The sequence below is a fragment of the Hippoglossus stenolepis genome, chromosome 22 (assembly GCF_022539355.2).
Source record: "Hippoglossus stenolepis isolate QCI-W04-F060 chromosome 22, HSTE1.2, whole genome shotgun sequence".
Lineage (NCBI taxonomy): Eukaryota > Metazoa > Chordata > Actinopteri > Pleuronectiformes > Pleuronectidae > Hippoglossus > Hippoglossus stenolepis.
This window is the reverse complement of record NC_061504.1, coordinates 10512802-10537202: the sequence shown is the minus strand read 5'-3', so window position 1 is coordinate 10537202 and position 24401 is coordinate 10512802. Positions and strand designations below refer to the sequence as shown.

General features: G+C 42.2%; 1 protein-coding gene across 1 annotated transcript; it reads right to left on the bottom strand.

Annotated features, from left to right (window-relative positions):
• Window positions 1-1227: 1227 nt before the first annotated feature.
• Window positions 1228-22844, bottom strand: waslb (WASP like actin nucleation promoting factor b). The gene is given in 12 exon segments (XM_035147269.2): window positions 1228-3481; window positions 4151-4256; window positions 4363-4754; window positions 4757-4900; window positions 5909-6062; window positions 7511-7553; window positions 8145-8328; window positions 12897-12920; window positions 14452-14548; window positions 15081-15167; window positions 15726-15860; window positions 22398-22844. Coding segments are annotated over 12 exon segments (1533 nt in total). The 5' UTR covers window positions 22503-22844; the 3' UTR covers window positions 1228-3419.
• Window positions 22845-24401: the final 1557 nt, after the last annotated feature.

The window sequence follows — 24401 nt, the reverse complement described above, 5'->3', positions numbered from 1 at the left end:
TAGATATTATATATGAATGACATAATATTCTACTTGTGATATTCTACTTTGGGCATCTCACTGCATTGTATTGGCATACGCTTATTTTATAAATTTTATACACAAACACACATAAATGCATAATATATAACATATCTATATACACACACACATACTGTATATGTGCATTATAGATATAAATGTATGTATTTGACATAACATTCTACTTGTGAAAAGCTGCCTTTAATGTTATAGCATATCAGTATTATATATATACACATTTATATAAATATATATATATTTAAACATATGTAAATATACAAATATATATATATACCTATATGTTTGTGTATTTATAGGTATACACTGTACATCAAGTCAAACTGCATGCATGCAGCGGCTTCTCTAAATGCTTTATGTTTATCTGCATGAGTCTGTGTGTTGGCCGGGGTCTCTATGGAATCAGTGTCCATATCATCTGGTGGAAAGTACCACACCTGCTCTAATCCCCCCCATGAGCTCTGCAGCAGGGAACTGATACCGGGTCAGTGTGGTGGACATCAACTAAAAATAAATCGTAAAGGGAACCGAGTGGTTGTTGTCGTGATTGTTTTTAGTCCCTGGCTTGTTTTCCTGGAAGGTCACTATGGTCATCTTGTGTTCTTTTCTCACAGTTGGTGTATTTTTAGCTCACATGCACACTGACACGTGGACTCGGTCAAAAATAAATGTGACAGACGTCTGGTATCTGTGTGAATTGGCCGCACAAGACAAACGGACTCACAGAACCAACTGTCAACTATGTCAGTCCCTCACACACAATGAATCACTTTTATAGCCCAGCTGCATATTGCTATTGATAGGTAGATGAAGAGGGTGGGGGTGGGGGTCTCTCTAGCATTCCAAGAATGATATGTGAGTGACTTTTCTTCCTCTTTATGTGGAAACTGTAATTTTACACCCTCACACAGAAGTTGAAACAAAGATCGACTAACTGTACGTCTGCTCTCAGATCTGTCCAACTTCCCATCTGTTGCAGGTGATGAGGCCTGTATTACACACACACACACATATATGGACAAAGACATGCAAATACTCAAATTACATGACATAACATCAAATATATGACGCTCAATAAATTAAATGTAAATGATCACGTTAGACAATAAAAGGCTGTTCTTCAAACACCTAGAAGCACAAAATATATCAACTGCCTGAAGATAAAAGAATCCCAAATACCACGGCATGTAAATCTCAACCTTTTTATTGGAGTGTACAACGTACGAGTTCATCATTTGTCAGGCCTCTCTGATGAGGCCCGGCATCCACATCTTAACCCACAGACGTGAACATCAGCGTAAACATGGTTTGGTTTTTATTTCCCCCCCAAAAAGTATCTTGATATCCGACACAAGAGGTCGGTTCTTACATCTAATTAGTGGCAATTTGTCTCTCAAAGACTTTAACACCAACAGGCCTCTTTTGGCTGACAAGAGAAAAACAAAACAATAAAACAAAGAAGATATTTCATCATAATTATGTAGTTTTTCTGACACAGAGCGACAAACATTTCAGTATTGGCTCTTCTATAACCCACAGCCCCTGGTAGTGTTGCAAAAAATTCTTCAAAATATCTTGAAATATTGTCGTGCTAATTTAGTGCTAATGCTTGAGAAACAATGTCTTGGATTATCAGATGCCAAAGAGAAATAAACCACGAGTCTGGTTGAATGAAAGAGCGAAATTCTAAACCTGCTTTAGGTCGACAAAGCAAATATGAAGGTTAAAAACCAACTAACTACCTCGTTCTGTGGAGCCAAGATGGCTTCCATTAAAGCAGGACCACGCAACTTTTCAAAGTAGAAATAACTGATTGTTCCTTTAATTAAATTAAATATTGAATAAGTAGAAAAAGTATTTTTTTAAAATTTGAATTAACTCTGTATAAATAATATGGTTTATAAGATGGTTATAAATGGTTTGATGTCGGCCATGTTTATTTAATCCATTCCTGTTACTGATTGAATAATTTAGCATTAGCAATATTTTTGCTTTGTGGCAAATCCACATTGGAACGAAGCATATTCCAAGAATTACTGGGAAAAAGTAATTACACGTCGCCATGTGATTGCTTGGTCTCTGCAGGGAAAAGTTGACCACTGTCTGGTACAATGCTACACCTCATTACGCACTGGTTAGCCAAGACACTGTCGATACTCATTGAATAATGCCATGAACCTAACGTTTGTCCCCGTCTCAGCACTTAGTGTCTACAAGAGGGACAACACCACCTGGCTGTCTCTGTACAGTAACGTAGTGTATGGACCCATTACAAGCGTCAGAAGTGTAAAACGAAAATGTCTTTATTCCGCAAACTGAGCATGATGAGATACCTGATTCCAACAAACAGGCATTTATCTGTCTGTAGAATCTGTAGTGTGACAATGACAAAAAAAAAAAAAGAGAACTAGTATCCACAATCGATAGGCAGACATGTGGCATGTAGGCTGCCCCCTTGTGTTTAATTCATGTAGTGTAATAACGGTTTCAAATGCTTGACGTCCACATGGTCTTTGCCTCGTTTCGTAAAGCATGTCCATGTTCCAAACACAGACCCGAAAATGTCCTGTACTGAGTCTCCACTTTCACTCTGTGTGCAAAAATATAACGAGACTCAAAGCTCTGGAGCAAATTTACAGTCGACAGAAAACAGAGCTAAATATTTTCATTTCTTTTCTTCTTCTGTGTTTTAAGAAAATATGAGTGCTAAACTAGGATCATTTGAATAAGTAAAAATAAACTACAGAGCAATAGGGTATGAAAATAGTTTTTTTTCTTTCTCTTCTCCTGATGGACAACGCTGACACGACTTATGAAGGATTTGTGGCAACTTGTTTCGTAAAGCCCTCCCCTTCAATCACTGACCAAAGGAAACAAAGAAAAATAATTAAGAATAAAAAACAAAAAAAACATTCAACTCTAAGGTTCAAGAGACAACTTGATGTAAAATTGCACATGTTGATTCAAGGACTGGGGAATAAGAGAGGGAGGGAACATGTGCGACGGGAGGCTGAGTGACAGATGGAGGTGATTAACATCACAGAGTCGGGGACGTGGGAAGAACATAGTTAAAATGACAGATGAGACATTTTACTGTCCAGAGACGGAAAAGGAGCCAACAAGGAACAGACGGGACGAAGATGAAGAGAAAAAACCTAAGATGTGAGAGTGACAAACATTTACAGGTTAAATGAGGTATTGCACAGATTAATAAAAATAAAAAAAAGCATAAAGGCAACAAAAATATACAGCAAATTGATAGAACATTTATATTTATCATTTTGAAATTAAAGATTTCTTTTTAGAAAGACGAGAACAATTTTTAGTGTCATAGTCATCCAGAGGGATAGGAAGGGGAGAAAAAAAAAAAGAGGAAATCGCTAGTCGTCCCATTCGTCATCCTCCTCAAAGTCCTCGTCATCTTCATCGTCATCGTCCTCGTCTGTGGAACAGAAGACGGATTTCACAGTAAGTGACACTGTGACAACGCTGCTCTTTTTTTAGGTTTAAACTAATTCACGTGTTTGTGTGTGTGGTGGCAATGACTTTGTTAGTATTTGTGTGTTCTCGTCGTGTTCCTTCTCCTGATACATTTAAAGAAACTACCGTCGAGCAGGGAAGAGACGTTTCACCCAATGAGACGCTTGAAATAGAATATCACAAGTTTGTTTGAGACTGACGAGGAGGTAGTGAAAGTCTGATTTATTTTGGGGACAAAGCGTCACCTGACACACTGAACTACACAAAGTCTAGTTTCAATGTTACGCTGATGCAGAAATTTTGTACAGAATAACTCATAAAACACATGTTGTGGAATAAGCATCTATTCCAAGATCCTCTCATAGCTGCATCTAAAACAATAATTAGGATCCTTCTTTGTATTAATATATGACCCACTATAAATTAATACTTTTTTTTATATCATGTCAAGAGTGGGATCTACAGGTAAGACAAATACTCTTAGTTGGTTGTTTAGAAGTTATAATGAAATCTAGTGCTAGTTCCAGATTCACTTATTACATCGGTTACATAATAGTAAATTGAATATTTTGTGTTTTGGGGCTGTTAGTCGGACAAACCAAAACATTTCATAGTGTCACCGTGTATTTACCTGAAGAGTGAATAGCCTTCCTTCTCTGCATCACCTCCATCAGCGCTCCTACGATGCCCGCCGAGGGACCTTGGCTGGAAGGAGGTGAGTCTGTATTGTCGTCCCTCTGTAAACGAGACGGCACAATCAGCCACAGTTAAAGCACAGGATTCAGATTATGACGTGGTTGATTGACAGGCGAGCTGTGCGTAATGATTGAGTGAATAGCTGACCACTTTAAGTTGGATTCCTTGTCGGATTTGGTCCAGAAGTGCATCTCTGCCGGTGTTGGACACTGGCCTCTCTTTCTGCTCAGTCTTCTTCAGCTGCCTGCCCTCTCGGATCTGACTCAGCAGTGCCGTCGTGCCGGTTGAGGGCGCAACGCTGTCCCCTTTGTTAGCCTCCGGGAGCAGCGGAGGAGCAGGGGGTGGAGGGCAAGGGGGTGGGGGAGGAGGCGGCGGGGGAGGCGGTGCGCCGCCACCGGATGGAGTCGAGAATGAGGGCGGAGGAGGGGGAGGAGGCGGCGGCGCCACAGGAATTGAGGCATGAGACGGCGGAGGAGGCGGGAGAAAACCTCGGCTTGGAGGCGGCGGCGGGGCGGACATGCCCGGCCGAGATGGAGGGAGGGTGGGAGCGTGGAGATGGGAGCTCTGGAGGGAGGAGGTGGCGGCGGGGCACCTCGCCCTCGTGCAGGAGGAGGGGGAGGAGGGGCTGAGCTGTGGTGTGGGGGTGGGGGAGGAGGGCCACCTCTGGATGGAGGAGGTGGAGGAGCTGAGGAGAGAAAGAGAAATAAGAAACAAAATGTTAGAACAGACACTAATGATCAGTTTTCATCATTCAGAGCTCAAACTGCAGCTGGAAGAAATTCATATTCAAGTTACTTTTGTGAAGAGGAGTAGGAAGATGTGGACATTCACAAATAACTTCACAGCAAATCTTTTCAAAATGCTCATCAGTTCCCCACTTCTTGCTTGTATCAAGCCATGCAGTTATAAAACCAAGCCACAGGGGGCAGCCCTCGCCTATGTAACCAATGTTAATCTGTTAAGGAAAAGTTTTGTCAAAAAAAAAAATTCACAACAACTTTCAGATGTTAATACGTCGAAATTGTCCTTCCAATCATACGGTCTTTTCATTTTCATGATTTACTCTTGAAAGTTTCGATCTGGTGCACTTGAGTCTGTCTGCTGGTTAAAAAGATGCCAGTTCACATGCAGAGTTCATTCACAGAGTTTACAGTAAAGCAAACCACAGGGAGAGTTTTACAAGTGTGGCTTAGCCTCGTGTCAGGCTCAGAGAGGAGTTGCACAGCAGAGACATAATCGTTGCATGACAACAACTTCATAAATTTGACTAAAATACAATGCAGCCTGGAACAGGAACGCTGTATTTATAGTGTCTCTGTTGATAATTAAGCCCGAGAGACGGGTAATAAAAGCACATCCACCTCTAGTTCAAACAAGAGTAGAAAAGCAAACACTGAATTGACTTAAGGAACAATAAAAGCCTCACACGCTATAATTTATTGGCCGTTTTAAAGTGGAACTCTACATGCACAGTCATGAGCTGTCACAGCAGGTCATGCATAGAAACCTACCGCTCCACCGGGGCGGACCTGGGGATAAAACCACCACACTAGTTAGATTGTCTTTAAAGTGACAATCGATGCTTTAAAAACACATGATGCCAATCCTGCCAAAACATGTACATATTGTTTTTTTTTGGTCATTTCTTGGGGCAGGGGACAATCTGTATTCTCAAAGTCCACGTCTGCCGTACCTTGTCTCCGCAGCTCGTTTTTCACAGCTTCCACGCCTCCCTTCTTCTCGATGAAGTCGTAGATGACCTTCGAGGTCTCCTTGTCCTTCAGCTGAGCCTCGGAGATGCCGCACATGTCGAAGAGGTTCTTTAGCTCCGGGTCCAAGTTATTCAACTGGAGGGAAAAAAAACACATGACATTTGATGAATGCTTCCATGTAAACTGAAGATGGAGGCAGTGGAGGTGACAATCAAACTCTTAACCTTCAAAATGGAACAGACACAATTTAATAACTGGGCGCTAGTCGTAAAGTGGCATAAACAAAAGGAAGACACCATAAATATACTGTATTGTGAAATGCATATGAAAAGTCTACCAGCTGTTAATGTCTGAAATCAGAAGCCATTGATTTATCCTCAGGGACATATTGAGATAGTGACTTTAACTGTATTAAATATTGAATGTGTAACATGGTGATGAATTCCTTAACAGGAACCAAAAGTTTCTAATCAGTGGTTTGGCCTAATTTTATTCAACCATAAGTCATATTTCTCACTTCTCTCCTTTGACACTGGCTATAATAAAAATACTATTCTGTTTTAATGAGGAGGTGAAAGTGAGACGTACTTAATCTTGTTAACTATTTATGTTAACAAGATTAAGTATTAATTTCTGTGTGGAGACACTTTCTGCTCTCCCTGTAAAAACAGCTTAAAATATGACCAAAATATCAGAGGGGATGCTGCCTCCTGGTGGTGTCGGGTAACACTACATACTGCGATGCTGGCATAACATATATTTCATTCACCTGGATTTAAATAGAAGTTCGAACAGGTTTGGCCACTTCAGTACAGACGATAAAGAGATTAACTTTTAGGTTAGCTATGTGAAGGTGCACCAGTTAACACCCTTTGTAGATGAAGTGATTCGGATGCTCACATTTTTTAATGTATTTTTTTTCCCACCATTACTATATGAATCCAAATTGGTGTTTGATTATCTCTTAAAATATGGGACAAGATCTGAAGTGCTTTAAAGTCCTTTTTACTTTATCTACAGTGAAGTGCTTTAAATTAGTTTCTATGATATAAGGATATAAAAGAATAAAGAGACAAATTTATCTACTTAGAATATAAAATCTACCTCTTCACCAAAGTGTGAATCCACTCATTTCAAGCCCTAGGTTCTGAGAGGTGAACGAGCCTTGTTTGAGTGACGTCACACATTCAAATCAATCTAAGTCCTTGAAAGCATTACCTTATGAAACCAAATCATCTGATTTCCCCCCCCCCCCAGTTATGAACAGAGTAAGTCCTCTGACCTGCGTGATCTCGAACTCGCCATGCAGCATAATTACTGACGCAGCTTTTTGGGAACGAGTCCATGGATTATGCAGATGCAGGTTGACTCTCTTCCCACCAAAATCTCCTTGTGTAACGCTCATGGCGACTTGGCCACGCAGCTCGGCTTAATATTTTGGAGCTGCTACTAAATTTGAAAAATGTGTCTTGAGGAGGGGGTCTGACAAATGGATAAGCTCATGTGCCAAGTTTTAAGAATATCTAAGGGTCACGAACTGCGACATGTTCAGAATTTAGTTAGGTTATGTGAATTCTGCTTACATCAAAGCCTGTGTTTGGATCCCATCCTACGTGGCCGATGTGCCTGTGAGAAAAGAAAAACAAGAGGATGTGAGGTCAAGTAAAGGTCACAAAGAACTTGCACCACACTGATGGAGGACAATAAATCTGTTGACTGCAAACACAGGGAAAACGGCTTCATAACCCAGAGCTAACCTGCAGTATCTTACAAACACTGACATAGTTCCTGAGAGCACAGCACAGATTTGTCTGCATTATTAATCTTCATCACATATTTCACAGGATAAGTAAAGACAGCCTGGATTAATACCTCCCCCAGATTCAGCAGCGCTTATATGGAGAGTTACAGGGACGGGATCAGACTGTGGGCAAGCGTGGTTCATATGGGAAGTGTATCTACGATAAAGCCAAACGTCACCTACATTCAGCAGCTCTTTAACACTGACGATCATTTATTCTAACACTGATTAAACCATGCAAACATTACAACAACATTGCAGAATTGTTTTTAAGTGTACAGGGTTTGTTAGACAGGGTTATTCAAGATGTCGTTTCCAAATTTGGTGATAAATGTATGAAATCTAATTTGCAAATCTGCATCTACTCTAGGGGCACGGTATATATACGCAACCATACTTGCGCCCCCCCGACTCACTGGAAGTTGCTCGGCGTGCCGATGTCCGCCTTGGTCAGCCTCTTGGTCTTCCCCTTGACCTTTTTCTGCTTCTTGGGGAAGGCGGAGTGCACAATGTTGTTCACCTGAGAGTTGCTATGGTAACGATGAACATTGCTGATCTCCGGGTTTTTGATGTCGACTGTGGCCATGGGCAATGAGGGACCTGCAAAAGTGATGGGGACAGAGTTACGGCTTATGTAACATGGCACATGTAGTAATTCATTAGAGGAGAGGTTTTGTTAAAAATAGACGGAAAAATGGGTTGTGGGTTTTCCATCATGTCTAATGGAGTATTATTAAACAGTTAATACAGATGTTTTTATATTTAAAGGGTCACAGGTTATAAAAGTCCGGTAATTGAGAAAACATAAAAGCGTTAAGTGTGTAACAAGTCATAAAACATGAAGAATGACCCTAGTTCCAGGGCCAGCAGTGTCCGTTTCATTATGTAATCCATTATTTAATGGATTTTACAGACTTTGGCTCACAGACGAGTACGGTTTTATTGGGATTTAAGGGCGTGAAAGTGGCTCAGGCTATGTGGGATTATCGTGTCATCTCATTACTGCCACAAACAGAAATGTCCAAACTTAATCAGACTGAGTCGATACTGAACAAAATCTTATTACAGAAAGACGGGCAAATGTCTCTGTGGTATAAAAGTTTGTAAATCTATGGCAAAGCTTGTTCAGTGTTTGGTGACACACTATCTTCACAAAGATGATCATTCCATACCGTCATTTCTCATTCTAACGCAAGATCGCTTTACAGATGATGCGTGTGTGAAACAATCCTTCAAACTGTCACTTATGTAAAACAACATTCTCTCACTTTTGAGTGAGGGCATTACACAATCACTAAGTCCTGCTCTCAAACTAAAAGAACATGCTCTTAAATAAAGATAGGAAAAAAACATCAAAAGTGCACTGAGATCAATTCTGACCACAGTGTTTGTAGAGAACTACAACACAGAGACATTACAAACTGTTTTTTTACATTATTATACCATTAATCTAATTTTAAAGCACAGTGGAATTGGCGCTAAATGAAAGTTAACATAATTAAGACCTACCTAAACATATTTAAGACCTAGTACGTTATATTTAAACAAAATTAAGACTTTTTAAAGGCCTAAAATTCAGATGATGGATTATCATTAGACTTTTTAAGACCCCACACATACTCTGGAAATAATGGGGAACATGTTTGGCGTTTCTATATCAGTGCGAGGAGTAGGATGATTTTTTCGTTTGAAAATACAAAAAAAAAAGACGAGAAGCTGGGAACCTGGGCATGGCGACACATCATATAACTGTACATGGTGATGTGGACAGCAAACAACCAATCAGAAGGACCAACAACTGTACACGTGCAGCCAAACAACATGGGATTTAAATCGACAACAAGAGGTCAGCACGCTGCAAAATGTTCACCAACACTACACGCACCAGTCAGTATTTCAGATTCTGTTATGGCACCAAACCCAAATTATCTATTTATGTCTGGTTTGTTCATTTATACGATGTATTCTCCACATGTCCCACAGGTCTCACCATCTAAAAACTGAACACATTCAATATGGTTTTCATTACTTCTTCCACCAGTGCCTCAGCCGTAGCACATACCTTTGACACTCTCACTACAGGGACTTTTAGGAGTTTTGCTGGGTGAAGGCGAGGCCGACCGACTGCGTCGCCTTCTCACCCGGTCCCAAATGCACCCACTCTCCTCTTTGGCCGCGCAGGTTGTTATACTGACGTCAAGGAGCATCGCGCCCACCAAGCTGCGAGCTCGCTCTTCTGGGCAAACTGAGCGCCGAGGGGTCGGGTCAGAGAGAGACGGGTACAGATCGTCCTGAGGGAGAACGAGGCAGTGCAGGGAAGACAGGCAGCTACCTGGGCCCAAACCTCCACTTCCCATTGCTGTTCCCCCTCCCACGCCACTGCCCTCGGGGTGAAGTTCCTCAGAGGGAGCAGACAGAAAGGTGGTGCAGAACATCATTGTAGACGAGAGCTGGGCATGAGTGGTAAGGGAAGAGCAACTAAAAGTATCTTGGTCTGACGGTGGATCTTGTGTCTTGGTCAAGATAAAAATGTGCAGAAATATAATAGAAGTTCTGATTGATGCAAGAAGTTTCTCAAGCTCAGCAGGGGACGACTGCTTCAGAAAAGAACACCTTCCTCTTAGATGCAACTCTTTACGATGAAAGAAATAATAGAATCCACTTGACTCGTCTCAGAAATGATTCCAGTCTTCTCAAGTTAAAGAAAACAAAGAGGATCCTCAAGATTTCCAAAACATCAGCTGAGGAAAAAAGTCAACGTGCGATGGACTAAATAACTTCTGCAGACATCTGGTGGAGCTGAAACACATGCTGTCTGAGCTGTGAAGGCTGACGTCCAGCAATGCCATGGGAAGGGAGAAGCGCCAGCCAGCCACTCAGCCAGCCAACAGCCGGAGTTACTCTTCCTCTTACATTCCTTCCATTACTTTAACAGCGCTCTTCCATGTCTCCTGTTTTCCCAGTCTCTGTTTCTTTGCTGTGCCAGCGCGTCTGAGCTCTGCATATTTGTGTATCTACTTTGCAATCATTTTTTTCGATTCCCTTATTTCAACAGGGTGCCCGGTTATATTATCGTGCTCTGACTGGCTCGACGCGATCCAGTTCACCGCCCACCTCGGCCACAATCTCCTCCCATTCCCTGCAAAACACACAAATGGATCTAATCCCGGCAAATTATTAGGGATTTAGCCCTGGACTTTACGTAACCATTAAACCCACAACCCATGGCTTAATCTCGCGTTAATCTCAGGGGTTTCTAAAACATGATGAATCTGTGGGGTGAGACGATGGGAGAGAAAGGCAACGAGGCAGACAGGAGCAAAGAGAGAGAAAAGAGGGGAACTTAAGAGAAATTAAATGAGGAGCGGAGGGCAGACGGGGACAAACGATGAGCAGGGGTGAGCTGGAGATGGCAGAGAGAGAAAGGCAGAGAAGAGAAGGAAAGACAGGAACACATCTATGATGCAGTGGTGGAAGAGTGAGACAGACGGAGACGGAGGGAAGAAACGTCTGTGTGAGGACATCAAGGATGATTTCCTTTGGAACTGAACCAATTCAGAGACGACGATGCAGTTATTCCAGAAACTGAAACCATGCACGACTTATCCGAGAGAAACTCGCATTAACAGTGAGGCATGACGGCACGACTGGGCTCAGACACGTGTGCCGCACAAATCAGAGTCCTTCTCTGTAGGAAGTCAACCATCAGCGCAAGATGGTTTATCGCATCGCTCCAGGTTACATGTTGGGTTAGTGACATCATGACCATATATGGCTTGTGAGCATGTGTGACCCAAATCAAAACATCCACAGGCCCAGTGCTGTTAAGCTGCTCTGAATATGAGCATCAGCTAAATGCTTAAATGTGTCAAATTGTGTAGTTAAGACTTCTGCACAGCTGCGCACACACGCACACACACAAACTTTAATAAGCCAGCTCGGTGAAACTGTGCAGCCTCTTTACAAAACTGAGCTCATCTCCTGCTCCTACTGGCCCAAACGAGGCTGTGTATTGGGCCATATGTGCAGAAAAAAAACAGATGTGTGCTTATCTACAAATACATTACATCTCTTTAGCCATCCGACCACACTGAGTGACGGAGTGAAGCCTTGAATGACACATAGGTCACAAGTTAAGACTCTACTACAGTGCGCTGTAATATTATGTTATACTGGATGTAAACACAGTGCCATAATGATAAGATCATGGGGTTATATCTCCTCTGGTTTCCTACAGTTTTCTATTTATTCCGACTTGAAATAAGTAGTCAATAGCACGGCTAGGAATTTCACACAGTAATCAAATGCAAGTCTGAAGTCTGGTTTGTGATTGTGGGGCTTAGTCTCTACTGAACAGCAGGTGGCGCTGTGAGGGTATAGAGACGGGGAGCAGCTGCATGGCCATGTTATCATATTCATTGATCCCAGTCAGGAAATGAGGAAGTAAGGAGTGGAATTACATTTAAGCCATTTTAAGGGATTTTTATCATAACAAATCTTTTGAAGATGAAATTTGGAGGAACAAAGAAGAGCTTCAGGGACTCTAATAAGCTTCTGAAGTGGGACTTGACTTGTTCAACTAGAAGTTTGCTTCTGTCTACAGCTGAATAAACATTTGTTTTTCTAAGTTGCTCTAATCTTAATGCGCTGCAGTAAAGAGTATAAAAAATATGTAGTACAGGAGGCAGAACAGATAATTGTGTCCAACTTCCAAAACACATTGTACTTGTCAGTCTTGAGCATGTAGTACAATCGGAAAATATCACAAGATTTGCACGATACATATCAAATAATCTACAACTTCAATCTCAAGGTTTTTCCCAGAAATGTATCAACACCGTTTACCGTTAGTTTTTCCTGCTATAAGAAGAATCCCCAATTTCCTTTGTGCATTGAATTGTGGGACAATAGTGTCCATCAATGTAGCATTATGTTTTGACTTTACTTTAAGGACAACTCATTCATAAAATTCTATGTATGCTGCACAGCCTTGACATGTTGCCAAGTAAAACAAATATTTGAATGATCCTGAGACCTCACCCAGCTGACATACCACACAGACTGACCCAAACGTTTCCCAGCATCATCAGACACACACCAGAAGCGGGTTTAACACTCCTCCTCTGTTCATATCTGAGGTTATTTTCAAGAAATGGTGAAAAACGTACCATTTGGAGGGTCACGTCTCTTCTCTGTGAACACACAGACAAAAATCAAACCATTACAATCCAGCGCTGAGCAGCGGATTGGGTTAGTGAGAGGAGAATGTGCGTGAGAGCACAGAAGAAAGTGTTGTTTGTTTTAAGCGAAGGGCTCGACGGGATGTGAAAGTTATTCGGAAAAAAATTGCCAAGCAAAGTGTTCGATTAGTGCGTTAACGGGACGTAAATCAGACATTACTTTCATTCACTCACACATTACAGCTAATATTATCCATATTATATCCATATATGAATGCATAACACTCAACTGTCTAGAGGGCAATATGCCTTCCTCTTTCTGTCTCACATAGAACCATAAATATACCATAAAACACATCACATCAACAAACATAAAATACTGATGGCCTTGTAGATAAGATGAGGATCCAATGCAGATAGCTTAAGAGGAAAAGATTAAAGAGGACGATCCATTTGAAAAGGTCAGGGAACGACCCAGCGGAGGAGGAAGAAGGAAGACGGTCGGTCGTAATCAAGCAAGCAATGATAAAAGTGCGAGGATAATAGGGTTAACAATGTATCCGTGTGGTTTTGCATGAAGTAGGTGTTTTCAACTGAATCCTCACTGTGTTCAGACCCACACAAACATTCACAGCTCATTTCCTTAGATGAGGAGATAAGATAGAAGGTGGAACGCAGAACAAAAGCATTGTAAATGTTCCATTAGGTCTTGTAGTCCCAAAGTTGAAATGTTGGTACTGGATAAAAAAACATTTATATTGTATTCATATTGAAAAGTCACCTTTTTCTTAATATATCAATCATTTGCTCATTTCAAACTGAAACTGTAGCGCCCCCTTTGGGCCAGTCAACATAATTTTCCGACCATGCGATCCAGCAGATCCTACATATTGATCCAGAATGTCCCATTGACTGTTGTATGTGTGTGGGGAAACTAAAAATTGAGGTCCATGGTAAATGTGAGGTTTCCATACAGGGAAACATTTGGTAGATGACTTTTTAAGGAGTTTGGGTTAAATTCTGAAAGTATTCATTTATACATGAGGACCTGAAGAGGTAAGGCTGAAGGAGAGGTTTCAGATTGGCAGGAAAAGTAGAACGAGTAGTGACAGTACCAGGCAAAAAATGTAAATCAAAAAAATGTTTTCAATATATGACACTTTAGATCAGAGGTTTAAGTCTGTGTAAACCAGAGAACAGTTCACATAGCAGCTAGAGGACGTCAATCTAGGACCTCCACATTCATTTCATGTATTGAGATGTTTTTGCCCAGTTCTGTGTGATAGAGCTTTATAAAAATGACATGTTTAGAAACGAATTTGCTCTTGTGCTCACATCAGTCAGATAAGTTCAAGCCAAAACCTCAGACTGCACCTTTTAATGTTCACTACAGCAAGAGGTTTTGGCCTGATACAGGTTTTTAAAAGCTGCTGTATTTTGAGCACAGGATTCATAATTACTAAACACGTCATTTTTATTTTTAAATTGTGTTAGGAGAGCAGGTAGGTTTGTAGAAGAGACCGCTGCAAGAATAAGTTGGTACCGGTTTTCCTCTGTCTTTTCCCCACCAGCTCTGTCAAATGGCTGTGGAAACGCTTGGCCTCATCGTCACTGGCAAAGTTCAGACCCACTTGGCATGTCTGGAAACACACAAACAAAAAATTGTACAAATTCAACAAAAGTACATTTGTAAAGTCAGTAAGGTTTTGTCAGGTGCCAACAACCTCCCTAGCTATTTAATCAGTTTTCTATGACTGGATTTACAAATCCATCTCCAGTGAACTATCCCAGTGTTATCAGCACAGACAGCAGATACCACATACCTCATGGTCTGCTGGAGTCTGAGCCACTGTACCCACCAGCTAAGACAGTCCACAAATAAAAGGGGTCTTATCACGTAGATGTAAAATAAATGTTTTAAATGATGGGAACAGACGTCATCAAGATTAGGACTAGATTTCTGATGAAGGAAATAACTTGCACATGCATGTTTCGTTAAAGAATATTAAAAAATAGACTCAGAAACTGTGACTCGATGAGGAAAAGCATTATGACACGAGAGGCAGAAATTGTTGGTGAGGCTTTTTCATTAAATAGATAGAAATTGACACCAAATTCAAATAGGTTGATAAAAATGAGAAACTTGAAAAAGGAAAAGAGAAAGCAACTCACGTCTCCAGCAAATGTGATAAAGTAGGGTTTTGGGGTGTAGATGCCGATGTTATTGTACAGCTCCTGTTCAAACAGAATTTTGCCATCCTATGGAAAGAAACAGACAGATAATTAACGCATATACATGGACACCAAAATACCCATATTAACCTGATTAAGATAATCGTCTGAACAAGATGCTGCCATGTAAACAGCATTTTCTATCTGAACCGGAATAATAATAGTTAGCACAGAAGCAGTGTGCCTTAAATTATTTCAGTTTGGGGTTTTAAATGTTTTGCAGTAAAAAAAGTTGACACGAGTAAGAATTAGACTTTGCTCAGTAACATGTGAATATGAATGGAATATTCTATTAGCAACTAATAGCGAGTAATGTCCTATTCAGAATAAGGTCTATAGATTATTGGTGTCCACAAAAACACATAGGACAATAAATGCTATACGCCGTTTAATAACAGACATTCCACAGATTGTACTGTGTGGCTATGAATACATAAAGTTTAACATGAATATCGAACAGTGGTGCACCACCGCTGACATTCACTGTGGTGAGTACAATCATCTAATAGCACCAGCTATGATAAATCACAAATTGTCAGTAATCCTCAAAGTGTCTTTTTGGCTGTTTGCTGTGTCTTCACTTACCTTGAGGTCAATGACCCTGATGAAGTAGGATCGCTGCGGGTTGTCTTTGACCAGACAGGCCACCCCGCCGCATTTCTTGCTCCAGCTAGAGTTCCTATCTGCTACGAACACCTGGACCACTGCTGAGGACAATGACTGCAGGGAGGGAGACAGAGAGGGAGAGTCACGCTGGGCTTGTACTGCTTAATGGACAGTCCTGGTGTGTTTTTAAGAACCCATGTAAATGTCTCTCGCCGGGGTTTTAAAGATGCACACCACGGGAAGAGAATAAAATAAAATCCATACAGGGACTGTGAGATGTGAGTAAATGTTAGAAGGGAATAGGGGATAAATAAAAGTAAAGGTAAATAGTATTGAGAATTCGCCATCCAAAAACGATTTCCCATTGTTTGATGGGCAGCATCAAAGTATAATGACCGTATTACCAACGACTGAGTGACAGTGACTGTGGGTTGTCGAGTCGCTCTGCCCTGGGGGGGGGGTCCGTCAAGGCCAAACGTCCGACGAGCAGAAACTAAAGCTGATTTTGTGTCACTAACAACACACACTTGTCTGTCAAAGAGATAGAGTCTCTTGTTTGACAGGAAGTGCACACTTGTCCAGGAAGTCACCAAGGACACACACACTACCCTCAACTACAGCTGCAAGAGATGAGCTCACTCTGGTTGTGTTTTAGGGACACTGCAAATATTTGAGTATCACCTGAAGCAGAAAAACCCTCAAGGATGAATGCTATATTAAGACTGAACACACACAAAAAAATACCTTAGCGACTACACCGTGTAAAATCAAGTATAACAGACATCTAAGCAATTGTGGAGCATCTTCTATGGTGTGTAACTGGAAGTTACTGGAAGTCACGTAAAAACACACCTGCAGCGAGCACAGAGACACGTCTATGATCACAAGACCAGATCAGACTGCCACTGGTTTTACAGGTTGCTCCGAGGGACTCCTCACGCTGAGGGGTCCGTGCTCTCAGTCATTACCACACAGATGAAAGCAGGAGCATCAACGGGGGGAGACGCCTGGTGATTTTTATTCGTCAGAACCAGACTTCCAGGAATTTTTGCATCAGTGCAGCATAGAGACTTTGTGGGGTCTCTTTTTTGCTTGAATTTAGTGGGTCACTCAGGAGGAAATGGTGTTAAGTTGTGCTGACATTTGACAGACTGGTCACATTGCCTGCGCCAACAATCACATAAACACGCCACCTTTACTCCTTGTACTCGCTCGTGCTTTAGGTGCGGCCTTCAAATAAACAATGGGTGTCGCTGTTGTTCTCATGGATTTGACGCACCACAGCTCTTCATATAGGAGGTTAATTTCATCTTCAGCCACAGGGAACCAGCTGAAAGGCTCATAATAGCTGTAGCTAATGTAGCTTTGTTCAACATTAATCTGCAAATTACACAGCCTGTGTGAGATAACAGAAGCACACGTGCACTTGCAGAGGAACCGTTACATCATAGTGATAGTTTGTAAGTCAGTTTTTAAACTCGCAACGTGAATGACGCTGCAGAACATTGGACTCTCTCACGGCCTCATAGCTGCATTTATCAACACTATAGCGTTTGTATAGCCAAGTCCCATTGTGTTATGGTATTTGAACTATTTCCTTAGAGGCAATTTGTCCTTCATGTGCAAAATATTTCTATTCATATCTCTTGGAAGCTTTTGATTATTTGGATTTACATCTAAAACATTTTGATTAAAAGAATAATATGCATTCTGCTTTATGATTGAATTTCTCTTTGAGTGTAACAGTGTGGAGGCTCGGAGGCCCTGGGGTTTCATCTGCCTGTGGACCACTGATTACTCATGACAGGGCCAAAGGCTGCAGGAAGCCGAGCTCGCTCAATGGCGTCATCAAAACCCGCCAAAAATACACTTTCTCACGGACAAATTCTCCGTCTGTTGTGCACAAACATGCTCAGTTGCTACAGCTACACATGACCTGATCTATGATGAAGATTGAATCACCTGGGCAAGACACGCACGGGGGGTGTTTTAACTAGAGTTGAGCTCGACAGAAAGAGGGAACTGCTGATATTCGTGCAGGTGACATAAAAAAAAAAGTAAAATTGGAATTGAAAAGCAAAAAAAAGGTAAAAATGTGCGGAATGGCACGATAAAAAGCAGATATGGAAAATAAACAGAAACATGGTGATGAAAAAGAATCACCAGTTTTTGAAAATCATAAACTCAGGAAGTGGGTGTGTCAAAATTAATAAAATTGTTATAATGTATTCAAAAAGGAAAACAATTGGATGTGAAACATACTGTGTCAAAAAGCTGTACCAGTCAGACAAACTAACTAGGGCCTGTGTCCTGATTTGCCCATCAACCATTTTGTCAAGCTGTTCCATCCTGGCACAAACTATGAGCTATTCCACAAAATCTCCTGGGGAGGAAGCGAGTATAAACTGGTGAATGATGGGAAGGAGTGGGAAGAAACAGAAGAAGGGATAAGTGGCTGACGCACAAAGGCAGTGTGGTAAAGAAGAGGCAGGAAGGGAGGAAGAATGGGAAAAGAAGCAAAAGATGAGTCGAAGGAAAATGTGTAAAATGACAGAAAAGCAAGGGATTGGAACAGATCATAAGAAAGAGCTCAGGTGAGAGTGTGGAAGGAGGGAATTTTAGAAAGAAGGAGAAGCGGAGGAAAAGAGGAGTCATGTTCCACTTCTCCAGCACAAATCACCAGAGGAGGCCGACCACGGGACTTCCTGTAGGACAGGACTGCTGATCAGGCAGTCTGTGCGCACACACACACACACACACACACACACACACACACACACACACACACACACACACACACACACACACACACACACACACACACACACACACACACACACACACACACACACACACACACACACACACACACACACACACACACACACACACACACACACACACACAGCAAATTGGACCTCTTCCACCTTTTGCCCAGTCAGACAGCATTGCTGACGGTGAAAACAGCACAAGGAATGCCAATGAGTGAAACCAACAAGTACAGCCTACTGCGTGTGCACCTGAATGCGATTACGACATGCAGAACGCGGGGTGTGTACACAATTCCCAAGTTATGCATTTGTCAATAAAATGAACTGTTCTGCTGCACAATGACACACACAGGAAAGAATCTAATTGGTGCTCTTAAAATCCCCAACCACACACACTATATAAAGTTGCAGCAATAGAACAATCTGTGTATTTAATGAGAACTTGCCATTTTTAGAAGTGGCAACATATTTTGGGCACAGTCCAAACCTGTTTGTGTACTAAAAATACACAAACAGGTAAGGAGAGCTTTGCTTTCACAGAATTTATGTGCACACAGGCAGCTAAGGCCTGGGCTGGACAGCACAAAGAAATAAAGCCAAGGCGACTTTCCGATTCTTACATTGTCTGCATAATAAGGGCATGACATAACACACAATCACTCAGTCAGCCACTAAATCACTGATGGGCATTTTAATTAGATTGGTCAGGGAGACACACAATGCCAGTCTCTTGCAATGTCCTCTTTCGCTCTCTCTCTCTCTCTCGACACACAAACACACTCTCTCTTTCCAACCCACTCTGCATGCAAAGACGTGTACAGACACACAAGAGCGTAGGACAGTGAGGAATGTTCCCCGATTCCTCGTCTCCGTCACATGTCGAGCGACACAGTTGACAGAATGCCAGCGGAACGTCGTCAGTGGATTTTTAAAACAGGTTACAGAGACGTAGGATGACGCGCCTCTGTGAGTTGTTTGTTCGTGTAAAAAAAAAAAGGGGGGGGGTGAGGCAGGACATCCCGCTATATGACCACACACGGGCCTGACATACTTGTGTCATGGGACAGGAAGTGTGTTCTTTCCAAAGCAAACATGCGAGGACATACAGGTACCTCACAAACCAAGGGCATAACTGGTTCACGGCAGAAAGTTGACAAAGAGGAAGAGCTCTTCCTCTGTACAATTAAAAGGTAACTATGATCACTATGAGGAAGGGACCTGAGTGTACATTTACGGAGGGATTATTTCTGCGCTTCTGTCTTTTACCTGAACTGACCCATATCCACAGAGCAAAGCCGATTGTTCGTTACACAGCTCCACTTTAAAACACATCTCATCTGTAAAGGGGATCGGACACAGGTGAGGTTGTGACAGTCTTCCCGGCTGATATCTGTGTGACATTTGCAAAACGGGACGGCAAAGAAAAATGACCAAATTTCAAAATAAGAGAGAAAGGCTAAAAGATATAGGAATGGATACTGACTGAGACTGAATTACACACACATACACACCTTGTTGAGGGAATAAAGGCTGATTTAGCAACAACCCTTACTGAGGGGGGAGGTTAAGTAAGGGTTGTTTATTGAAGAACCAATAAAGACATACAAGTGCATCACTGCCTTAAAGGTGGTGGCGCACTGAGCAGAAGACTCATGAGGTGACGGAAAGGGTCACGATGATGTTGCTGTAAAACACGCAACCACTTACGCCACAGTGCCCGTCTGCATGAGCATCATTTAATTAAGTCTACATACTGTGTACAACTACTGACCACAGCATACTGGTAATATACTATGGTATATTAGTTTGCTTTCTAAGATAGTTAATGAATAATATATTGTGCCAGCCAGTGAGGATTATTGAAAAGTAAAAGCTGTCTTGTAAGATCATAGAGGGGGAAAACCAATCATTAAACAAACATGGCAACTAGTTTTTAAGTCTACTTGTAAACATGAAGCTGCAAACGTTTCATTGGGGCTGGGCAATAAAATAATATCAAATAATTCTCACAATTGTCATAAATCGATATAATGCTTATTGTGCAGAAACCATGAGGAGGTATAACACATTATTGATCGTTCTCTGTCGATACAGAAGAGCTTAAACCCACAACCTTGACTGAGGAGCAGAAATCAGTCTTTTAACTTTGACACATATCGTATTATCATCTATAAATCGAATGATATCAACATTTTGGTCTTGATATCATTTCTGGCCATATCGTCCAGCCCTAAGTGATAGAAAGACACACAAGCCCTTGCGCCACAGAGCCCACGTGTGTAGGCATGTACATAAGGATCATAATAAATCTACATATTGTTTATTTTGCAGTGGGATGGTCTGTTTAATTCTGGGTGTGAAATGACTAACCGCTAAATGCTGGTATTATACATGTTCCTTTCTGAAATAAGGGCCTTGCCTACCTATGAATATGATAATGTCTAAGCCGGTAGGGATGTTTGACTAATATATATATATATAAGAAAACTGTCCTGCATTATAATAAAGTGGGAAAACCAATCACTAAACAAACATGGGGACTCGATTTAAGTCTACTATTATTCATGCAGCTGCCAACGCCTCACCTACAAGGCACGTACATTTACTTGTTAGCCAAACTGACAGTTTAATTCTAGGTGTGGGAACTACAGGCATCCACGAAAAGCGTGTCATGTCTTTTATTAGTTTGCTTTCCGAAATAGTTTACATGTGTTATGATTATTATATTGTGCCAGTCAGTGAGGATTATTGAAAAGCAAAAACTGTCGTATTGACTGAGAAGGAAGAAAACTATGCTGCAGGATCATAAGAGGGAAAACTTATCACTGAACAAACATGAGGTCTAGATTCAAGTCTAGTATTGATGTAGCTGCCAACGCCTCACCTACAAGGCACCTACATTTACTTATTAATCAAACTGACAACCACTAAATGCTGGTTATGCATAAGGAATTATTACATTTTGCCAGCCGGTGATGATTATTGACTAAGAACAAGATAATTGAGGAGGGAGAACTGATCACTAGACAATCATGAGGACGAGTTTGAAGTTTACTAGTGTTCATGAGCAATCCACGAGCACCGAGCTGACAGTGGACTGTGGAGCTCGCTGCACAATCCACACACGATGCACACGAAAATGATTCAGCTCGATTCAAAACGTGTTACGTAATGTGAGACTATGGGAAATGTGTCGAGTCGTGACGTTGCAGTAATGGTGTGAAGACGTCAGGTCCTGCAGGAGGAGGAGGACTCAGGACGATCTCCTCTGTGACACACACACACACACACACACACACACACACACACAGAGAGACACACACTTCCTGACAACAACCCAGGTGCAGCTATGTTGTGGAACACCAATGAAAAAAAAAAAAAAAATCATCGTTTACCACTGATGGATTTAGCAGACACCCCCCTCCCATTATAGACAGAAACAAACCCCAGGGATATGAAGCCCCTGCTGGCGGGTCAGGGTTAGTCGGAGCTGGGTGTCACGGGAATGTCTGGGTGAGTCCAGGTGTGTCCGCGGCGGAGAGGAGACCTGGAGCTCGGGGTGGAACTTGCCGTTTGTCCCCCTGAACAAATGTCCCAGACCGGGCTACTTAGCTAGCTCCCAGCCCTCCCTCTCTCCCTCCCTCCCTCTCTCCTCGGTCGCCCCGGCTGTCAAAACAAACCCACCTCTTTCACCCCCCCAGTCACACGCAGGAATCACAACAAATAACGTCCAGGCTCACAAACACACACACACACACACACACGTACAACTCTACGCTCGCGCCCGTCTCCGGACAGGAAACGAGCTAGCAGCGTTAGCCTGTTTTTCGAGCTAACTAGAAGTACAAGTTTCCTGAGGAGAGGGGGGGGGGAAACTTACGATGCATTTCCTGCCGAGGTGGTTGAAGAGGCACTCGTTTTGCTGCGCTGACAGAAGCGAGGAGCCGGCGTTGGCTTGCCGCCGCTGTGGCGGGTGTCCACTCATGGTGGCGGAGTTTGTAAAGCAAGCAGCGCCTCGAACTGGTTCTAACAGATCCGATATGACACTTTAAACAATCCCACCGGGTGATCCGTGGCCTTCCTGCGACCCCCCCGTCCTCCCGTCTCCTCTTCACCGGCTCGGCTTGTCCCTCGTGTTCCCCCGGGAGGGGGGTGAAGTGTGCGTCCTTCGGGCAGAGCCGTGAGACGTCGAGCTCAGCAGCGACCGGAGCGGAGACGCGAGATGTTTAAACTTTCCTGGGAAGTCGTGTCGCTGCAGAGCCGGAGTCAGCTCCGACCAAGATGGCAGCGCCGGTGTCGCGCAGAGAAAAGGATCCTCTGCCAGAAAGCGTCCACGGGAGCGCGCGCGCAGGCTGTCGAGGCAGCAACGCCCCTTTTATTTGCTATTTGCTGTTTATGTTTTTCTATAGTTGTGTTTTCTTATGTTTTATGTGACAGAATGATCATAATTGGACGAGTCTTCCTTATTTCCATCTTGGGGGGGATGGTGGCAGTTTATCTCCAGCAGGTCTGGAGCTGGTGGGATCTCTGCTGGGAGTGGAGGGGTCTGTCTGTTGAGCAGCTCCCTAAAATGTTAAGTCCATCCCTGGAGTCGACCTTCCTTGATTGTGCTGTTTGTGTCCTTAATGTGTAATCTGTGAGTGACTGTCTTTGTGGTTAAATAGAGTTCCTCTTATAAAGGACTGGGTGAGCTATAATCTTCCAAACACAACCCACACGGATGAAATCAAGGCTTTTTAAAAGCAGAAACACACTTTTAATTACAGACCAGGAGCTGCATTCACTTTTTGGCAAGAGGAAAGGGGTATTTTAAAAAGAAGTGGCTTTCAACCATCCATAACCTGCTCTTAGAGACAGGATTGGCTATTAACTTGGGCCCAGAGCAGGTAAAAGTAATGCAGAGTCATAAGGATGATGGAAAAAAAGATCCATCAAAAATATGTCTTTATTTAATATGTAGCTTATCCATAAATATAGTTAGTCACAGTCTAGTTTCCAAATATTGTCTAAACATGGATACTAGACTAATACATATGCAAATTGGGGACAATGTGTAGTATTGCCTTTTGCCTAATTGTGATCATTCTGTTAAGATAAACGTTGTTATTATTATTATTATTATTATTATCACGTTATAATAGTTTGATTCAGATAGAAGCAGTTGTGGACGAATAGAAACGGGGCGATACAACTTTAACAGCCTGCGCGCGCGCTCCCGCGGACGGCGATCAGTTTCTGGCAGAGGATCGTTTTTGGGCACAACACCGCGACGAGACCACTGTCTGTGAATAGAGGGGGGCCGCGCTTTTCCCCCCATGGTGTTCCACATCACTACTAAGAGGGAAACTCAGCACTGAAGACGACAATAAGCCTCCACACGAGTCAGTCCGACATTAAAATGTATTTATTGAAAGAGTGAGGTGGTCAAACTTAGCTTCATAAAATCATGAAATTCTCCGGACAAGCTCCGCGGAGATGGTTTGGTCCAGTCCGCCCGTGGCTTTGATGACAGGAATGTGAGCGAGAGCAGAAACAAGGTGCAAGTTGCCAGGATCCTGTTCTGATGCTGCCTGTGAGAGGAATCATTCAAGTGTACAACTCATGCAAAATCTAACTTTACACTTTAATTCGAATTTAAACTCGAATCGATGCTCATCAATAAAGGGAAAACTATTTTATTTTATTTCTGCTTATATTATTGTTGAAGTCAGAGAGGTCAGGGCATGATCCAGACCTTAGACATGTCCTAGGAGAGGCCTGGGTGATATGGCCAATAATGTAATCAAATAATAATAATGAAAGTCAATATCACAATAAATCATTCAATAATTATTTCTTTCACATTTAAAGACTTGATTTTAGCTCCTGAGTTAAGGTTTTGTTT